Source organism: Peromyscus eremicus, chromosome 5, assembly GCF_949786415.1.
Source record: "Peromyscus eremicus chromosome 5, PerEre_H2_v1, whole genome shotgun sequence".
NCBI classification, from domain to species: Eukaryota; Metazoa; Chordata; class Mammalia; order Rodentia; family Cricetidae; genus Peromyscus; species Peromyscus eremicus.
The window spans coordinates 93,235,306-93,257,209 of record NC_081420.1 but is presented as its reverse complement, the minus strand read 5'-3'; the positions used below and the strand labels follow the sequence as shown (position 1 = coordinate 93,257,209).

At 43.5% G+C, this 21,904-nt stretch overlaps 1 protein-coding gene across 1 annotated transcript in view; it reads left to right on the top strand.

Moving 5' to 3' along the window:
- Wwox (WW domain containing oxidoreductase) overlaps nt 1–21,904 on the top strand; it is a 296,272-nt gene that overhangs the window by 246,662 nt on the left and 27,706 nt on the right. Inside the window, exon 6 of the mRNA XM_059263056.1 lies at nt 10,013–10,101. Within this exon, the coding sequence (XP_059119039.1) occupies nt 10,013–10,101 (89 nt within the window). The remainder of the gene's footprint in view (nt 1–10,012; nt 10,102–21,904) is intronic.

The window sequence follows — 21,904 nt, the reverse complement described above, 5'->3', positions numbered from 1 at the left end:
TTTCATTAAGAACTCAGCTATTAAGTATGCAAAATATATAGACCATTCCTGTTGAGAAAGTAATTATACAGTAAATTAGCCGAGTGTCCAGTGTGCTGCCTTTTAGGCAGATCTTTGATGTTCCCAGTACTTACAGAAGATATAGGGCATGTTTATTAAGACTCTTCAACTGTGTATAAAACTAGAGCAGTCCAAAGTAATGGTGTCTGCTGAAGGAGTCTTTATCATATGAATTTACCTTCAGTCATCCATTATTTATTTCAGCTATTTTATATGCCATTATAATAAATATTATGACAGAGAAAGCTTTTACGCTTCAACTTATTGTATGACTCTGTACTTGCCTGCAATCCTTCAGGAATGTAACCATGTTTTACCTATAGTTAACGTAAATCATCACTCACATTAGAATGAAAAATTCACTGTGGGGGGAAAAAACAAAGCTCTTTCTTCAATAGCGAAGCGTAAATGCACCCTCGTGTTGCCTGCCAAACTCCTCAAGCCACTCACTGCCCTGCCTTAAACTGTTTCTAAGCTGCAAAGTGAACACATGCAAGAGAGGGAAATTGGAAGGTTTTGGAATGTTTTCACTCTCTTGTTAGTTTCTGGCAAGATAAGCATTTTTTTTTTTTTAAATCCAGAGTGCAAACTATTGCCAATTACTGTCTAAGCATTTTTAATAGTTTTGCTTTTACATAACTCATAATTCATATAGCAAATTAAATACAATGCTCCTCCGTGTAATTTCTCCTTCAATGGCCTCGCGGTTATCTATAGGTAGTGATGCAGTTATTTTATAAATTGAGTTCCAGTAACACAAAGCGAAATGTTTTGGCCTGTACACAATGAAGAAAGAGTTGTCATGATTTTCTCATTAAGGATGCTTGTGGATTTTGGCAGGGGGATGTGTGGGTGTTTATGGGGAGGCTGGACATGAGGGTTGATTGTGATGGTTGACTTCAAGGTTAGAAATGATACACTCAGCCCCTGTCCTTCAAGGTTTAAGAAAAAATCCAGGGTTCTGCCAAGGATCATTTTGGTTTACTTTCCAGTGTATAGTCATCATGAGAGCATTATCCCCAGCAAGAACATTTTCGTATCAGAAGCAAAATAGACAGCTGGATATGGCAATCAATGCTTGCAGGTAATCCTGAACTGGGGAGGCTGAGGTAGGGGGACTCATACCTTTATTTTTATTTTTTTATTTCACATCCAAGCCACAGTTTTTCCTTCCTCTCCCTCTTCTCCTCCCAATCCCTCGTCCCCCTCCCCTCTGTCCTCACCCCCTAGTCCACTCCTCCATTTCTGTTCAGGAATGGGGCAGGCCTCCCATGGATATCAACAAAACATGGCATATTGAGTTTCCCCATGTATTAGAAGATGGGGAGAAAGGATTGTAGGAGCCAGAGGGGTCAAAGTTAGCACAAAAAAAAAAAAAAAAAACCCTGCAGAATCAACCAACCTGGGCTCATAGGGTCTCACAGAGACTAAACTGACAACCAGGGACCCTGCATGGACTGACCTAGGCACTCTGTGTATATGTTACAATTACACAGCTTGGTCCTCTTGTGAGACTCCTAACAGTGGAAACAGAAGCTGTCTCTGACCCTTTTGCTGACTTTTGAGGGAATCATACTTTGAAGGCAAGTATGGGCCATGTAGCAAAACCCTTAAATAACCAGGGCACTTGGGAAGCCACATGGTATATAGACTAATTAAAATGCAGGAAGGAGATCTTATATGCTTCCTTTCCTGGTTGTTCTATCAGACAGTACCTTTATTGGTGTCTGTTTTTTACTTCTAAGCCTGTCTTAGATTAGGCTGACTCTCCACCAAGATTGCTCCTGTTGCGGGCCTGGGCTCACCCACCTGAGAGTTCCAAATATCACAAGTCAATTCTAGCTCCTTTTCCCTCCTGCATTTCCCAGCGAAGAGACTGCCATTCTTCGTCATCATTAACGTCCCTTAAATGATACTGGAAAAATTAGTGTTCCGAAGTCCCACATAGGATATCGATGAATTATTAAACTGGTTTGGTTAGATGCCTATTGTAGTTCTGTGAATAATGTCATGTCAATAATATGCTCAGCGCCAGTGTCCCTTGCCATTGTAAATGTGACAAGTCCTATTTAAGGTTGCAGAACATAAAACCGGGACTGAGAGTCTGGAAAGAAGGACGAGAGCCATCAGCATAATGCAATTAAGGCCCATTGGATTAGAATTTGCAAGATGCCATTAGCAATAAGCTCTGAATGTAGATTATAGCTTTGCTTACAGGGTTGGTTTGTTTTTTTCTTCCAGCAGTAACGCTTCCCTTGTAAATTGTAAGTGTGTAAAATAAATACGATATAAAGTAGACTCCAATGAGAATATATGGATGTTGTTAATTTCTTGGTAGCTTCCTTGAGCTGTGTGTTGGAGACTATGAAGCAGGGCATTCCCATATCTTAATTGTCACCTGCCCTTTCCTGCCGTGCCTCTTTGAAGTTCACCAGCCTTTGTTTTCTCATCTGTGCAAATGGTGCAGATTAGCATGTACTTCGTAGGGATTTTCATGTCACTGTTAAATGTAAAAACAACATGGAATATGTCCGAGCTGCTTGTTCCTTTTGCTGCTTTTATTGTCAAGTTGGTATATCTACAGAAGTGTGTCTTTACAGGAGTGCTTCTTTACACCAGTGCTTCTATACATGAGTGTTTCTTTACACAACTACTTCTTTACACAAGTGCTTCTTTACACGAGTGTTTCTTTACATAAGTATTTTTTTGCATTAGTTTCTTTACATGAGTGCTTTTTTTCCAAGGGTCCAGAAACAAACTCTTCTTGTCTGTACTGGAAAGAAGTGGGCAGAACCACCAACTCTGTTCCACCTCCAAGAAAGATTACAAAGTTGCTAATTCCTGTTTGTTGTGGTTAGGGTTTCTCACCAAGACCACAGCAACTCATAAAAGAAAGCATTTAATTGGGGCTGGCTTACAGCTTCACAGGTTTAGTCCATTATCATCATGGGGGGTGGGGGGTGGGGGGTGGGGGGTGGGAATGGCCGCAAGCAGGCAGACAATGGTAGCTGACAGTTCTACATCTGAATCCAAAGGCAGCAGGAAGAGAGAAACCCATGAAACCTGGCTGGAACATTTGACACCTCAAGGCCCACCCCCAGTGACACACTTCTCCAACAAGGCACACCTACTCCAACAAAACCACACCTCCAACAATGTCATTCCCTATCAGTCTATGGGGACAATTTTCATTCAGACCACCATACTACTAAACATGAAGTGTTGCCTCTGCAGTGGCCCACAATAGACAGGATTTTCTGGGCATAAGTATCAGAGGCCCAGCTCCTTGAAGCCACCCAGTGTCTCTGGGTTTCTAAGTCTCTTTTCTTCCATGGTCAGATGTACTCTTTTTTTTTTTAATTTTATTTTTTAAAAATACATGTTTGTGTGTTTGTGAGCTTGTGGAGGGTGGTCGGAATACAGGTATGGAGGTAGGAGAACAATGGGAGTCAGTTCTCTCCTTCCACCAAGGGGGTTCTGGGGATCGAACTCAGGTCATTAGGCTTGGCAGCTGGCGCCATCTCACTGTACTCCTCTTTTTAACTCATATCATGATGATGGTTTTAACAAATCGTAAAAATGAAGAGCTGCTGTTTCCTGCCATTTGATAAGTTGAATGTGTGGGCGAGGATGTGAGTCAGAGGCTCCTTTGGTCCACCTGAGTGGAGAATGCAGAGCCTATGAAATGTAAGGATAGGGTGCAGCCTGCTCACCTTAGCTTGCTTCACCCCCACCCCACCCCCATCAGGCTTGGCTCGTCCACCAAATATTTTGTGCTTTCACTATAAAAGAAATGAGATAGTTGGGAAAATGACAAACAACAGCCAAAAGAAAGAAATCCAAAAGCAAACAAAAGAAAGAATCCAAAAAAAAAAAAAAAAACCCAACAAACAAACAAACAAAACACCTCACCCATGTTCTTCCAAGTATTTTGTAGGCAATTGACAATTGATTGTCATATAACGACTGCTATCTTTTTTTAGTAAGCTTGGTCATGAAATATTTTTTTTTGAGACAGGGTTTCACTATATGATCCAGGCTGGTCTTGAGCCCATGAGAAGCTTCCTGCCTCAGCCTCCTGAGTGTTGGGATCATAGAATGAGCCACTGTACCCAGCTTCCTGCAATTACTCATATTACTCATAAAAATGAGATTTCATACTTTAGAACATTATCTTGGTTTTTGTCTGACTCTGTCGCTAAGCAGAATGTGAGTTTGAGGGTTCTCCTCTGATTTGCTGCAGTGAAGAGAGAGGTACAGGACTTTGTGGGAGATTGTTTACCTTCAGAGGTGATGGCAGTTAAAGACTAAACAGATGGGAGAGGGGGATGAATACTGTCTCCCTCAGTGGCACTGCGAGCCAACAATATGCTGCCATGTCTACTGGATGCTATGGGGCATGGCCTCAGTTGCTAGGAGAGGCCAGGAATGAAAGTGGACCAGAGGAGAGAGATGGGCTGCATGGACACTGTAGACTGTGGAAGTGAAGGGAAGGAAAATTGTCACTAAGTGTGGACTGTGGCCCTTCTGGTTACGATCTGGGTGAAGTCATGGACTTCGGCTTCTCTATGGGCATGAGTAGACGGCTGTAGTGATACACAGGTACACCAGGGCTCATGGGCAGCATTCTGAGATTGTGGTCATGGCCAGTGAGGACCTACTCTTGTCAGTATAAAGTGAAGCCACTCAGTGCAAGTCCTGAGGGTGAGAGAGCAGTGCTCAGTTGCAGTGGTGACCCTCATTCATAGGCTTGTTTTCAGGGCCTGGTTCTGCTTTACAACCTCAGTTCCCAATAAACAGCTACTGTTATTCCCATTTTAAGGAGGAGAACTCTGAATGCCTCAGAGAATTAATCTTCCCAGCCAGTCTGTTCTGGGACACACTATGACAAGGCATTCTGGCTTGATCCATGGTGTAATTGTAATCTTTACTGTTGAGAACATACACTGAGCTTGGGAAGGCATGATGATGTGGCTCAGGGGGATTCAGTGGGCTTCTCACACTGTCCTGAGATCATGTATCACCCTTCACAGAGGTACTATTGAAGCCTTCCCCAAGATAGTTATGGGAGGTAAGATGAGCAAGGGAGATCTGCAATTACCATAATGCTATAGATTGTTATTGAAAAACAGTGGGCATTGTGTTTGAGTAGTTGCTTTCAAATTCACAACGATGGTAGCATTTCCCGACGGCCTTGTGGCTTATATGTGTAATAGACTTTTTTCCAGTGTCAAAAGACAAGTACTGTTTGCACACATTCTCCAGTAAAGGCAGCTGAGGTCCATGCTCCCCTGAATCATGTTGTCAATGTTGTGGTCCCACTGAGCTGTGAATCCAGGTCAGCCTGACTCTGGCTTCTCTGTGGAAAGTGACATCATCTCTCCACTTTGCTATCTAAATACCTCATGCTGTTCCCCATCTGGTCCCTCTGGTTTTAGGCAGTATCACATCTGAGTCACACTTGGCCGATTTATACTCATGAAATACCAGAGATCAGTGTGGCGTAACAGCCACCAGCAACCCATTTGTTTCTGCATGGATAGATTCATGAATCACAGAGGCTGGTTCTAGAACTTCATAATGCACAGACAAGAAGGCTTGTATCCTGAAGGTGTGTCTGTCCACTTTGACAGCAGTGAGTGTGCCTTAATCCCAGAGAAACAAGAGAGGAGGACATGGGCTCTTGAATAATCTCCCTGGATGAGACCCAAGTGTTGGGTGGCAAGTAGGTATCTTAGCTCCCTAGAAGTTTCCATCGTGTATGGGATGGATTAGGAGGTTCAGTTTTAACATATTGGGTAGGAGTACCTGAATACATAATTTACAGTAAATCAACATCTCTATTGGCTCCAGATAATAAACTTGCATAGTGGTCTGATTATGGAATGTAGTGAGGATTTGGGAAAGTGAGGCATTTTACAGCTTTTCAAGATTGAATATTCTCAGCATGGAGTTCTTCCTGTTAACCAAAGGCAGATAACTAGGCAAAAGGATCAGAAAATACATAAATAGGGAACTTATGGAAGACTTTTCCCCTCCCCACCCCTTCCCTTCCCTTCTCTCCCCTCTCTTCCCTATATACATAGGTAAGATATCTCCACTTTGAGGAGCTGGATGATGGGTATATGAGACCCTCTAGGCCAGTTTTGACTTCTTCCTGCAAGTCTATCACTATTTGGAATAAAAGCACATGCATTAAACCAGCTCAGTGATTTGTTGCCTATCCTAGATCTATCACTGGCATGTTGAGTCCCTTGCCTTCCCTCTCCTGATAATCTACAATTCCACCCTTCAGAAATGAGTTCTGTCCACTGGGCTACACCTTTCCCAGTTACAGCACAAGCCACAGTCAACAATTCTATGGAGCTGCTAAGTCTGCTAGGCAAGCCCCCTCCCCAGCACAGGAGTAAACACACACCCCTTAGCTAATTCCCTATTCTCCTTCCCGCTAGACTTCACTGAGTTGCATACAGTTTTTCAGAAGCAAGAAACCTGATACCCAGGGCAGGAAAACTCTCTGAATAATAGTGTGTGGACTGGAGTCTCTATCCCCAGGAGCCTAGTAACCCACAGCTCATGGATTAGTTGGGTGACCCCTCGCTCCCCCTGGATATATATGTCCTGGTTTTATTCTTATTAGCAATGGCAGCTAAGTGCTGTATTTTGAAGGAAAAAAAAGTGGAGGGGGAATCAAAAGATAACCTACCAATTTTAAGTTACACATTGAGAGGAATGTGTGGGTCACTTGGCTCTGCCATCATTTTCCTTGGATTGCTTTTGGGTCACCATCTGGGAATGTTCTCCCTGTTTTATGAGGAAAATATGTACATGCATTTTCATAATGTATAGCATGCATGTCCTTTGGGGTTTCCAGCAAGGAATGATGTCTTTAACGAATGCCTGACTTTTCTTTGTGATGCAGTTGCATTTCTGTAGGATGCTGTATATTGCAATGATTTTCTTGCCCTGGGTAAAGAGGGATGGGAAGCATGGGAGTTAGGGGCTCGGGATGGGGGTTGACAGTTCATTGGCTTGTTCTACAGGTCCCATCAAGTACTTAAGTGTTATCATGCACAAGAATGTGGGGGAATACAAGTCAACTATCAACAAATTTTATATGCTTAGCAGAATTTTTTACCTATTGGATAAATACCAGTTAGTGGACATAAAAATGAACTCACAAACAAACAAACAAATAAAAAAAACTGTGGGATTTGCATATCATTTTGAGGCCCCAGTGATTTACACAGATGTGACCTTACTCAACTTCCTCCAGGTGCCACAGTGGCAGCTCAGGTGTCCCTTTGTGGCTTTCATCTCCCTGTGCAACCTTGGCTGACTTTGAACTCCTGATCTTCCTTCCTTTCCCTCTTCATTGTTGGGATTATAAGCCTACACCACCATACCTCATTCTGCTTTTATTTTTTAAACATTTGTTTTATTTTTAATTATGTGTAGGTATGTAGGTAATGTGCATGTGAGTGTAGGTACCCCACTGAGACCAGAGTCATTGGATCCCCTGGTTAGAGTTACAGGTGGTTGTGAGTCACCGGTATGGGCACTGGGAACTGAAGTCAGGTCCTCTGTAAGAGCAGCGTGCTGAGCCAGCTCCAGCCCTCTGCTTTGTTCTTTATAGAGTGAGAGGAGAGTTATGGCTGAACCTTGTGTGGCGCGTCGAGCCCCATGATTCCCGGATGTAGGGAAACTAAGAGCATCCTCGGCTGGCATCCTTACTTTCCTGGATCCTATTGATGCTTTCCTTCCAAGTCAGCAACATTTCAGTATTTGCCATTGTCACCCCAAATGAGGACTTTCTACTTACAACAGACTGATCTTTTTGTTTGTTTGTTTTTGTTTTTTGAGACAAGGTTTCTCTGTGGAATTTTGGTACCTGTCCTGGATCTCACTCTGTAGACCAGGCTGGCCTCGAACTCATAGAGATCCGCCTGCCTCTGCCTTCCGAGTGCTGGGATTAAAGGCATGTGCCACCTCCGCCCAGCCCAACAGACTAATCTTATCATAGCCACTGACATGTTATTGTATCTGGGGAAACCACTTAATCACTCTATTCCACTTTTTCCTAAACCTGGGCGTTGTTAGTAACCATGACCTGGGTCCTATAGGATCTATAGATCTGGTCTGATGTGGTTTTCAAAGACGACCTTTGGAAATCATTCACATCATGTATCCACCACTCTTATTGCCATGTAGCATTAGAGTAAGAACTTGACACAGGAGATCTCTCCTCATAGTTATATTTACTAAATACTTTGTTTTTCTAGGGCACTCAGCTGAAAGCTTCGTTAGGAGTTATTAACAATTAATTCATCTTTTGCAAATGAGGAAACTAAGGCTCAGAAATGTTAAATGGTCCAAAGTTGGGATGACTTTGGAGGACACTAGCTCAAAGCTTATGAGTTGGGTTAGAGCCCAGCAGAGAGGCGGCCAAGCTAAACTGGCTACTGCTCAGCACGGCCCGAATCCACTCCCGAGTAAGACAGTCTGCATCCGCTTCACGGCATTGGAAGGGTCCTGCTATTCTCCTTAGTCTGACTTACGTATCACAGTCTAGACTGGAATTCCCAAGTTTACCATTTGTTTCATGAGCTTTCTATACCTGAGCAGACAGGTAATGCTGGACATTCTTTGAAGAATTAGGTAGGTCTCAGAAAGAGGTGGTATTTAATCTTGTTCCCCATAGTTCACCCAGACTTAAAAGTTTAGAATGTTCTATAAACATGGGGTCTCAGAAGAATAACCCTGAGGTCTGTCCATGCAAAGACCATGTCCAGTAGAACCTGGCTGTACCTGATTCTGAGCCCTCTAGTAAGACTGATTTGGGGTCAGTCCTTTCCTATTCTTGGCTCTGTAGTCTCTTTTAAAATGCCACCCCAAAAAGTCAGGGAAAATATTCCCTGCTGTTCAGTATTTTTTAAGATTTATTTTAAATGTGTGTACGTGTGCAAATGCACACATGCACTTGCACAAGTGCAGGTGGATATCTTTGAAGGTCAGAAGAGAGCATCAGATCCCCGAAACTGGAGTTATAGGCATTTGTGAGCTGCTGAACATGGGCGCTTGGAACCAAACTCTGGTCCTCTGGAAGAACTTAACTGCTGATCCATCTCTCCACTACCTTGTTGTTGTTGTTTTTAGTGTAGAGTCTCTCACTGGCTTGAAATTTCTGAGTAGACTACACTGACTGGTCAGCAAGTCCCAGGGATTCTCCTGTTTCCACCTTTCCAGTGCTTGGATTACAAGCATGTGCCATCACATCTGGCTTGTGACCACACCTAAGTTCTAGGAATCAAACTCATGTCCTTTTGTTTATGTGGCAAGAAATTTCCTAACTGATCATCTCCCTAGTCCTGCCTTTAATTTTATTTAGAGTTACAAAAACTTCTCACCATATTGCCTCATTTGGCCTTTAACTCACCCAGTAGCCCAGGCTGACCTGAAACTCATGACCCACTGGGGTGTCAGGATTACAAGTATATGTCACCACCTCTGGCTGGGTTGTCTTTAAGGGTGATGTGGGCTTAGTGGAGGCATTTCAGAACCTGGGTGGAATCTTTTTGAGATTACAGTGTTATTCATTCCATTGTGGCCAGGCTTGCTCTTGGTGCCCCACCCCCGTAGATACAGCTCTTTGGAGCATATATTTAAAGATAATGTGAGCTAGAAGACTCCTTGGAGCCTCTTCCGTGTACTGAGTGAAGCCATGCACAACCCCCAGCCTGGAGCTCCAGCCGCGTCCCAACCTCACATGCTCCCTGGACTTGGCAGTAAAAACTGTGTTCTTCCATCCATTCTGATGATGTATAGTCTCTCTGGGCGTCTAATATTAAACAGGGGAATTCCGACATGTTCCATAACGCATTTACTGTAACTTGATACCTCAAACTATACTTGCTGTTATTTATCATTTCTTTTTTATTTTCTCTCATTCCAGCACAAAGCCAAGGTAGAAGCAATGACCCTGGACCTGGCTGTGCTCCGTAGCGTGCAGCATTTTGCTGAAGCGTTCAAGGCCAAGAATGTGTGAGTGTTTCAGTGCGGGGGTTACACATCATAATTTCTTGCTATTGTAATGTCTTTATCAGATGAACACTATCAGGAGAACGCAAGGCTGCAGTGCTCTCTTGGCATCCAAACCGGGGGCTCATTTATATTGGCACTGTTAGGGTGGGCTGTATTTGCTTAACTCTGAGTCACCCTCATTATGAGATGCGTCATCAATCTAATAACAGCTTCACCGACCAAAAAGGAAAGACAAGACATTGTTAAAACTCATAAGGCTGATCCACAATAGGACAGTTTTAAATGTGCCCTGTTACAAAGTTGTTGTGTGTCTCTCAGAATCAAGGAAAAGTGTACCTCAACGGCATCCGGGAATCTCACTTATTCTGTGCAGACAGGGCTGAAATCCTGAGCATGTTCTCTTCTAGTGCTGTGCAAACCTTTGGTGCTTTGACATGGGACGTGGATGTAGCTCTGGACACAGATGCAGGTTGTAAGACTCTGGGGGCCTTTCTAGCCCCTGGTGCCTCCTCATACCCACAATCCTGGTTGGATCATTCACTGCATCCACCGACTTTGGAAATGAGCATTCTTCATCAGCTCTTCACAATGCCTTAGTTGGGGGGCTGTATACTCTGCCACCCTCAAGCAACCTCCCTCCCTATAGAGAAAGATGTCAAAGAAGAGAAAGAAAGAAGGGAGGGAGAGGGAGAGCATGAAGCAGAGACTCAGGCTCCATGCTAATGAAAGCAGTGGTGGCTAGCTATGTTATAATTACAGTATTTTGTTTCCAAGGTTTATTTTTATGGTTGCCTCTATAGGGCAAGCAGTACTGGTTTCTCATTTACCATAGTGGCTTTGGTTTCATTAATAAATAACTTCACTTAATTTTATTTTCCAGTGAGGTGATTGAAGCATGAGGATTAAGTTAATCATAGCCCTGGTGCTGCCAAGGGGGAAATAATGGTGTGAGTGATTCCAGCATGCCTGGCCTGGTAGGGCTCAGACTAGGCCATACTGAAATTCTCTGAGCAGATGGGAGGTGTTGGGAAAGGATTCTTCAACCAGGTATTCAAATGCTACTGTGTTACTTGGTTTCTCATCCTGAGTCGACTCTGGTCTTTTAGACCATCACACTATTTGATCTTTGCCGAGCAAGGAAGTGGGCAAAGTGTCCTGTTCAGAATATCACAGACTTGTATCATTCCCAAGTGAAGACCCTTCGCTGACTCATAGGAAGAGCTAGATCCATACCCTCTTGGCCCTGCCAATCAGAACTGTGAGCCCCACCATGTGCTGTTTCTGGTGCTGTGTCCTCACTAGCTGCCATCCCTTGCCAGAGCTATCGAAGGGGCCAGAGACTGGGAATAGCACCGGCTGCCACGTTTATTCATCTCATCCTCATCATTTGTTTGTCTACTTGTTTATTTACTTAACAGGCATTTGCTGAGCACTTCCAAATCCCCAGACATTCTTCTGGGAGGACATTGCTGGCCACTGGGAGCCAAGGTGACCTCAGACAAGCCACAGTCTTAGATGTCGGCAAGCCATGTTTTATTCCTGATGCTGACTCCTCATCCCAATATGCCTATAGTTACAGAGGGACAAAATTACTAACAACCCCAGCAGCAGAAGTAACAGCTCATTTTGGGGGGCTCACTTGGGGCACACACATTTAGGATGCCATGCCTGCCCCTTCTGGTTCAGTTCTGAAAGTACTTTTTCATGGTGGGAGTGACTGTATCCATCATGTAGATGAGAAAAGTGATTCTAGAAAGATGGGGTAAGATGGGCATAGACAGTATTTGGTAAGTAATAGGGCCAAGACCCTAGGTGACCCATCACACCAGGGTTTCCTCTTATCTGCTCTGTGCTTCTTTCTTTTATTATAAAGGCCATAGAAACTTGTACTCAGAAAGCTAGTGAGTTTGTTAGGAACACCCGGCAGTTGATGGAAGATGGAGGATTCCGTCCATTCCAACTTCTCCTTCCTCCCTGGTACCCACCTCTTTGATTAGGTCTCGAAGTGAGTGGCTTTGCTGAAGAGAGCTGACTGTTTATCATAGTCCCGTTCTCCATTGCTCAAAGCAGTCATTAGATTTTATCCAATAAATAGTTCAGAAACTGTCACACTTAAGGGCCCTTTATAATCATAGACTCAAACTCTTGGAGGGAAAGATCACCCATTTTGCACTAATCTTTGGTTTTCAGTACTCAGTTTTCAGGCCCAAGGGCAGGGATTCCCTTAGGCTAAGGCTTAGGACCTATTCTTTCTGTGCCTTAAGAGTGTATGTAGGGTTGTGCACAGCGTGGAGAAATACTGCCGTACTGAAAATATGTATAAAAAAGCGAGTGATTTTTTCCTTTTGACATACTGCCAGTCCCGAAATCTCCCCTGGAAAGGCAAATGACAGCTCAGTGCTAACGGTCTTCGGATTCAGAGAGCTGTCAGAAGTGAATTTAAGTGCTGGTGACCAGGCTGCCAGAAAAACATGTGTAACTCTCGTCTTATCATCACCTCCCATCTTTAGACATTAAAATTTCCTTGTGTGTAAAACATAATGACAAATGAAAGAAAGCCTGCCAGTTCAGAACCAGTTCCTTTTTGTGTGCAGTTGGACCAAAGAAAGGAAAAGCCCTTCAATGTAAATTCCACGTGGACGCTCCATTATGCTCCATTTAATAGACCTTTTCACAGCCTGCACGTGAGCACCCTGTAATACCATCAGGCTCCATGCAATCTTCAATACAAGTGTGACCTCTCACTTTGGGATGTGCGGTGCATTCATTTTGTCACTTGGAGATGGCAAAAATGAAAGCTGAAGGCAAAACACTGGGGGAGAACGCAGCCTGTCACGTATGCTGCAGGGCTGGCCTCCCCCTGCCTTGGGGAGACTTGGAGTCAGCGACTGTACGTGTCTTCTCTTTGGAGGGTAGGCTAGCGAGGAGAAGACCGTTTCAGAGGACGCATGGCTTATGACAGTTATGGAAGCAGTAGGGACTAGCCAAACTTTTTTTAACTCTATGCATGGCAACACCTTAAATTCTTTTCCTGTTCTGTGTGTACATATATGGGTGTATGTGCCCATGTGTGCATGTGGTGGCCACAGGTTGACATGGGATGTCTTCTTCAATCACTCTCCACTTTATTTTTTTGAGGCAGGGCCTCTTCAGTGAACCTGGAGCTGGCTACTTGGCTAGGCCGGCCTGCCAGCAAGCTCTCGGGTTCCTCCTAGCTCTGCTTTTCCAGCACTGGGATTACAGGAGTGTCTCGCTTTGTCTGGCTGTCATGTGTGTGGTGGTTTGAATGAGACTGTCCTCCGTAGACTCCTGTTTGAAAACTTGGTCCCCAGTTGGTAGAACGGTTTGGGAAGGATTAGAAATCGTGGCCTTGGAGGAGGTATGTGACTAGGGGCAGGCTTTGAGATTTCAAAAGACTCTCACTAGTCCCAGCACTCTTTCTCTGCCTTGTGCTTGTGGATCAAGCTGAAAGCTCTTGAGTTTCTGCTCCAGCAACATGCTTGCCTGCCTGCCTGCCTGCTTCCACACTCTCCGTGAATGGTTGTGGACTCTAACCCCCAAAAACTGTAAGCCCAAAATGAAATTCTTCTGTAAGTTGCCTTGGTCATGGTGTCCTAGCACAATAATATAAAAGTAACTAAGGCAATCTGGATTCTGGGTCATCAGACTCAGGTCCTCATGTTTTTGCAGCAAGCTCCTCACTGACAGCTGTCTCCCCAGCCCCTGTGCAAAGCTCTGATACATACATTCTCTGTCGGCTTCTTACACATGATCACCCAGTTTTCCAAATGCAAAGGTCCAGGCACACAGAGTCTTGTCCCTCTCCTAGTGAATCATGTGTTAGATGGAGAATTCGAACCCAAGTATGTCTGAATCCAGACACATAACTGCTTGCCATGACCGTTCTCCCGAGGTTCTGTGCAAACTGCCTGTCCAATCTGTCTCCTCCGCTTCCTTGCTCATTGTCTTTTTCATTCATTTCTTCTGTTATTCTCCACTAACTCTTCAGGGTGGTCAGCTCGGGAACCTCAATCTGCTTCTCGATATTTCTCCCTGGAGTTAGTGGTGGTAACGGTGGTCAGCCAGTATGTCTCAGGCCAAATTATTCTGGGCATTACTGGAAAGTTCCAAACCAAAGTCTGTGGCAGTTTCCAACCAAATTGAAATTTTTTTAAAAAGATATTTTAGTTCAAAATGGCATTCAGAAAGGGAGCCAGACTCCACAGTGCTGGTAGGCAAGGGTATCTGTCAGTGGGGAGCAGCTGGAGCAAGTCCCTTTTTGAGCATCACCCAGGCTGGTCATCTGGGTACCCTGTCGCAGACTCCAAAGCCTCTGCTCGTTAGAGATGGCTTCTCATACACTCTCAATCTGACTATAGCTGTTTCATTTGCCAGAATAGAAAGCCTACATCTTGAGGCCTAAAACAGCTCCAAGGACGAGATGTTCCAGAAGCATGTTCTTTTTCACTAAAGTTCTGTCGTTCCCAATAAAATGGAAGGCTGCACTCCAATCCTGCAATTTTAAATGTTGGGAATGGCACACCATAAAGGACATGGGTTACTAGGATTCTCATTGCCAGCCAGCTCTCATTGGCCAAGGGCTTCATTCGCCCTGGAAGAGAACTGCAATTGATAGAAAATTCTTATTAACAGAGTTTTGCAATTCTGAAGGTTTCTAGAACTCCATTTTTCATCATGGGTTTCTATTTCTTGTCTCAGCTTTCTGTCTCTAGTATAATTTAAATAAATTAGGCTTCATTTCACCAAGAAAATCATACTGAAATGTGTTTTATTTAAAGGTTAAAATAAAGGTTTTCTATCCTTATTAAATGTTTGAGGAGAAAAGTCTTTAGCAGAGTTGTTTATTTTTACTTCCCACTAGAAGACTTTCAGAACTTGAGCTACTAACCCAAGATATTATATTCTTGAATTCATATTCCAGAGTTCTGTCTCTTTTCTCTCTATAGAAGTGGGTGGGCTATAAATTATTAAATAAAACCCAAATTTTGAGGGATAAATTACCCAGAAGACCAGTGTGTAAATTACAGATTAATCTTTCCTATTATCCCTAGCTCAGCTTTGCGAATAATGTTTTAGCCAACATTTCTACATCAGTCTTTGCTCAACACGATACATCCATCCTGCTTCATGCACCGTGGGACCCTGTTGCTTCTCTTTCCCTCCCAGTGTGAAAACTCAGGGAGAGAAAGCACCGTGGCTGATTTTCACTGCAACAGATGCTCTTGATTCAGATCTTTGTTATGATGTCTCCGGGAAATTTTATGAAGTCTACCAGTGCATTGTTCCTCTACCCTATATATTTTCCATCTTAAATCATTGAAAAACCACATTATGGGCCATTTAATATATCTAGAAACACCAGGGAACAGAGAGTCTCTTATAAGCTCTTTTTTTTGTATGTGTGTGTGTGTACTTAACTCTTTGGGTGTCAAACCTTTTTACATAATATTACTTAAAAACATCTCAAAAATGTATCATGCAATAATCTTGTATTAAGCCAAAAAAAAAAAAAAAACTTTGTCAAGTAGTACAATATAAAGTAGAGTTCAGTATACTTCCTGTAAAGGACCAGAGAGGAAATATTTTACATTTTCAGATGATGAAATCTCTTTGTAAAGCCTCAGTTTTGCTGTTTTAGCATGGACACAGCCATGGGCAGTGTGTGCCAATAAAACTTTGTTGACAGAAGAACCATGGGCAGTGTGTACCAATAAAACTTTATTGATAAACATTCCATAGCTAAACTTCTCAGCAGGCACACTATGTTAACCCTAGGACAATAGCCCATAACCCCTTCTTTAGTAGAAATAACAGGTTTGGGGATGTCCACTGAATCTAGATTTAAATTTCAGTTCTACTGCATTTTTTTTCTTGGAAAAGGGATCATGTTGTGACTGGTTATGATGGAAGGTCCATAGAGCTAATCTGTACATGGTGAGTTTCATCACTCTATAAAAGCTGCCTTGGCATACTTAGTGGGTGGGAGGAGGATTTTGAGTAGAACAGTGTGCTGGGCTAAGTTTTCTGGGAAATTTCACCTTAAACGAAACAGGCCAAGTAACACCCTGAATATCATTAAATCAGGAAGGTTCTGAAGACCCCAGTGGGAGCTTGAAGGCATATAATGATATTGGTGATGGCTGCTATTTATCAGCTACTAGTCATATGTCATACACAGCTAAGGAGTCAGAGGGCAGGTCCAAAATAGCAAAAAGAACTACCGTGTCTTTCAATTCTTCCCAGTTCAACAAATGCTACATTTTATAGGTAAGAGATTAAGGAGCCTCTCCAAGGTCATGCTAGCTAATAGCTGGTGGGCTAGGCTAGATCTTAACCCCAAATCTCCACTGAGCTCAGCAAACACAATTTGGAAAATAGGAGAGATCTGACTTATTTGGGAAAGGTGCTGTGCAGCACACATTGACCCTCGAAAGAGGTTTGTCCCATCAATTGGATGGATGACAGTCCTTGCCTACTGGGATGATTATTAAGGTCACTTCAAGGTCAGATTTGATGCTTTGTGAAACCAATTTTCTATCACCAAGAGGAGATTTGTTTTGCTGAGATACATATAAAGGAGGTTAAACAGACCCACCAGAAAAGAGGCTCAGCCTCTCAATTAAGGTGCCCAGACCATTTCTTCCAAATGTCTAGACGATGCTTCTCCGTGGGGTCCCCTTAAGCAGAAATGACAGCTATTTGCTCTCATTTACCATCACCTATATACATTTACACCAAATGTCAGTGCTCATTTACCCTTAGTTCCTACTTGTCTTCAAAATGATGCTCATCAGTAGGCAGACAAGACCAAAGGGTCATTGCGCTATGTACACCTCAGAACCAGAACCATTGCTTTCACATGCAAACTCAGCTCTGATTCTGACCTGCTCAGGGGCACCCTGCTTCCTGAGGTACAATGACTGCACTTGCTGATGTTGCCATTCAGTTCCCAGAGAGCAGGTCTAATTTCCTGTGTCTTTGATAATTATCTCTATCCAACCCTATGCCTCTATACCTCACACCCATAGAAACATCCACAGGGTCTGCATGCAGGCTCTACCCATTACTTTGTACTGTTCCCTCCTACCTGCCTGTCACCTGCTCAGGGGATGACTATGTGTTTCTGCAGAGCCTCTGGTTTCCCTACTCTCTCCTTAGCTCCACTTCTGCATCAATGAGTCATTTCTCAGAGCAGTGGTTCTCAACAGTCCTAATGCAGTGACCCTTTAATACAGTTCCTCATGACCCCCAACCATAAAATTATTTCGTTGCTACTTTATAACTGTAATTTTGCTACTGTTATGAACAGTAATGTAAATATCTGATATGCAGGATATCTGATATGGGACTCCAAAAGGGGTCATGACCCACAGGTTGAGAACCCCTGCCATAGACCATCAGCAACACACCAAGTCATCATGTACATTGTTTGGGCTGTTTTCTGTTTTCTGTGTTGATTTTTAGTTGTTGTTACACCAAGCCCCAGAGGATCAGAGGCAACAGTTAAGTCATCTCTGATTTCATTCTGCATCTTTGTTCTGTTACCTATGAAGATGGTGACCTTGACAAATCACTGTCTTTGTGATCCTCAGTCGATTCATCAATGAAAATGAGACAAGATGGTCAAACCACTCTGGGGTTGTTGAGAGGATTGAATAACATACTTTTCTCATAGCATAGCACCTGGTGTCTGGTATGCACTTGGTGTGGGGTCCTGGCTGTTGCTATCATTACCTCATTACCATCCTCTGTTGTAGCCCTCACACTGCCTGTGGGAAGTTCAGAGCAGTCGGTACATGAGTGGGTGAGAAGAGGAGAGATGGAGGGAAGGACAAATTGGAGGAATATAGGTCCATTTGGTGAAACATTACTTTTAAATTCTTTTTTTTTTTTTTTGTTAATTTGGGGGGCTTTTTTGAAACAAAGTTTGGATAGATCAGGCTAGAACACCTGATCTTCCCACCTCCACCTCCCCAGTGCTGGGGTTTCAGGCTTGTGCCACCATGCACAATTCCAGACTTGACTGTTAGGGCACCAATTCTTGACCTTTCAGTGTTCGTGAACTGATACTCCCTTGTGTAGTGTTAAGGTTGAATGTATCTAGATCTTGGGAAACAGCCAATAAAGATCATTGTTAAATTATGTGTATATGTGGGGGTGGGAGTGGAGATCTATGTACACAGTGTTGGAGTGGCTCTGACTCCAGAAGAGAATGTTGGATCCCCTGGAGCTGGAGTTACAGGCAGTTGTGAGCTGCCTGACCTGGGTGCTGGGAACCGAACTCAGATCATCTGCAAGAGCACCAAGTGCTCTTAACCATTGTGCCATCTCTTCAGCCCCAGAAACAGCTTTTTTTAAGTAATGGTACTTACCATAATTATTTGAGACAAAAAGACTAAAGGTACCCTTCTAGGAATCTATGGAAATGTTTCTGCATTGAAGAGTCAGATATCCCTGATCTGGTCATGGACCCTGTGACCCCATCAGCCCGGCACTGCTTTGAGGAGAGAGAGACAGACACCCTGAGTCCAGTGCATGGAACCTGTTCTTTGCTCCTTAAAGAGACTGCCTAGCCAGGCAGCTTTACAGCAAATCCATGGCAATGTTAATATTGGGTCGCTCTCTGGGAGCCTTTTATTTATGTAAGACTTGCAAAATGCATTCCAGTGTCTGCATTTTCAAGCTGTATTTCCTAGCCTGGCTCATGAATCCCACTTGGTTTTCTTCCTCTTGTACCATTCTTTCCAACCCCACTGTCAAGTCAGGACTCTACCTTTGCATAATTGACACATTCAGACACTGTGCTTAAACTACAGTAAAATCACATTTTAATAACACGGGAAACATCTTTTCCCTCAGTAAATTGTTGAGAAGTTAATTCTTGTTAGCCTAAAAACTTGAATATATACTTGAAATAAATCAGCTGTGCTACACTGTGCTGCCTGCCGAAAGTCCTGGAGGAAGATTCCATTTGTTGATAAATCACTCTTCAAGTGCTCTGTTTTGTATATTGTGCACACTTTCTTTTCTTCATTTTGGAAGCATTGATTCAGAACCTTGTCTCTCTCTCTCAAAAAAAAATGGATTCTCTCAATTAGTATCCTAGTTCTTCATTTCACCACTTGACCTGGTGTTATAGTTCAGCCACCAAATAACTGATGATGAGATAAAGATACCGGACAGGCCAGCTAGGGCCCCATAGTGAGACCCTGTCTTACAATAAACAAAAAGGCATACTAAAGTTGGCATGTCCCAAACACTCATAACCAGAAACAGACAGCAAAGTGTATCTGGTTGTCCCAGAAGTATGTAACAGGTAGGTTGATAAATTGTAGCTCCTGGAAGTCACACTGAGCAGAATGTTTCTAACCTGAAAGGATAGCAGTACCTGGATTGTTTACAACAGTTCTCTAAGGTCTCAAGACAGCCATTCTCCCACTTGGCTGTTACAGAATCAGCTAGGAATCCCTAACAAACACTGATACCTGCCTTCTACTGCCAGCTGTTCCGCCCTATGGCCCTTGGGTGTGCATAGATGGATAGATAGTTGGACTGAAAATGATGCCCCAGGTAGCTTTAATTGTCAACTTGACACAGCCCAGAGTCATCTGAGAAAAGAATCTCAGCTGAGGGATTGCCAAATCAGATTGGTCTGTGTGCTCATCTGTGGGACGTTAGCTTGGTTGTTAATTGATATAGGGACCAGGCCTTGGTGGAAGATGCCATTTCATGAACAAGTGGTCCTGGGCTGTATATGAACGTCAGCTAAGCATTGACTTGGTTATTTCTTCTGGAAGAGATTCTGGAAACTCAAAGTGAGGAAGCCTTGGCTTGGATACCTACCAGGCTGGCCCTATATGGCAGGGCTACAATGCCATACTAGTTACTTTGCTTGGCATTGTGACCAAAGGAATGAAGGGTTCATTTTGACTCCTAGTTAAAGGTAGTTAGTTTATCATGTCACAGAATGCATGTTGGGGTATCTTCACTTGTAGTAGTTGGGGGCTTGTGACTGTAGCATCTCACATTGTAACAGATGATGAAGCAGGATGTTTGAGCCAGAATCACACATAGCTATAACCTTTAATGCCCACCCAGTGTCCTGAGTCTGTCTGGTAGGCTCCTAAATGTTCCACAGCCTCTCAGCATAGCCACAGGCAAGTGAAACTACTCCCTGGTGTGGGAGTATCAAGGGATCTAAGGACTCTTCCATTGCTGGACAAGAGAGATTAGGATGAAGTTGAGAAGCATGAGAGAGAGTGAGTGAGTGAGCCCTGGACAGGGAGGGATTCAGGAGCAACTGGCTGCTGTCTATCACCAATTCCTAGCTCATTCTGGTCTTAGTTGGCAATTCCTGCCTCTTCCTTGGGTCTTCTCAGTAATGGAAGCACAGCTAGCTCCAGGTTGTATTGTATGCATTTTTGTTTTCTGGAACTTCCCCAGACTTATCTCTGCTCTGCGGAGTTATAGGAAGGCAAGGCTCTTATATTTTTTCTTGATAGAACGTCTCCCTGTTAGAGGGATGGCTTCAATATAATCTTGGACAAGATCTACACATGCTTTTTGATGACCGTTCTACAAAATAGATTCCAGCCGGGCGGTGGTGGCGCACGCCTTTAATCCCAGCACTCGGGAGGCAGAGCCAGGCGGATCTCTGTAAGTTCGAGGCCACCCTGGGCTACCAAGTGAGTTCCAGGAAAGGCGCAAAGCTGCACAGAGAAACCCTGTCTCAAAAAAACAAAGCAAAAAACAAAATAGATTCCAGCTTCAGCTATGCCAGCCCTATTGGACACAAGAGCCTTGAATTAAACAGATTCTCTCTCTAACTTTCCTTTCCTTTGGGGGTGGGTTTCCAAGCTCAGCAGCTTCATGCCAATTCATGTCTGGTTTACTTACTGCCCTTTTTCTGTGGTACCCAGGGGAGGCTGGGTTGGTTACGCAGTTTGTACGAAGACGAGCAGACAGTATAACCTCCATTCTGCCTCTTCCCACCTGTGTTTCTTCCTCCCTTTCTTATATAAAAAATACTGATGATTTCTTTGAAAATGCTGTACATGTATAACATTTGCTTTTGTTCTTCCTTTCTCACAGTCATTTTTCTCTTCTTTTTTTTTTTTAAATCACATTGACCTGGCTGAACATTTTTTTTTAAGACCAGTTCTTGTGTAGCCCAGGTTAGCCTCAAAGGATGACCTTGACCTCCTCATTCTCCTGCCTGTATCTTACAAGGGAGACCAGATGTCTTCTGTGCTCTAAGAGATGTCCTGTGGGGTTTTATCCTCTGGCCATGATACGGCTTTTGCCCATTTAAACTCTCAGAAGCTGCTGGGCCCACTAATGTTTGTCTTTATGAGGCCATGTCCTACTCCCCCAGGATAGATAAGTGGTTCATGGGTGCTGGGTGAGGGAGCATCCAAAAACCCACGTCTCCCCCAGGGCTGACAGACTTTTTTCCAATAGTGTAGCCTCCCATAATTGCTTATGTTCCTGTAAGTACCCCTCACCCATATTTCTGTAAGTAACCCCAGTTAGATTTGAGTAAAATCCTTTCAGTGTTCTATTATTGAAGTCCTTTCTGCAGTGAATGAACATATTTGTTCAAGCATCCCCAGAAAAAAATCATCCCAATAAGCTTGCTAGCTGGATCCCACTTAATTGTTTTGTAAAGTGTTTTTCTTTACTGATCTTCCCTGGACACAGGAAATAATTCTAACCAGTCTGTTTAGACCAGCTCCCTTTGGCACCTGGGCTGGTCCAGCCACTTTGAAGCTGGTGACAAGGG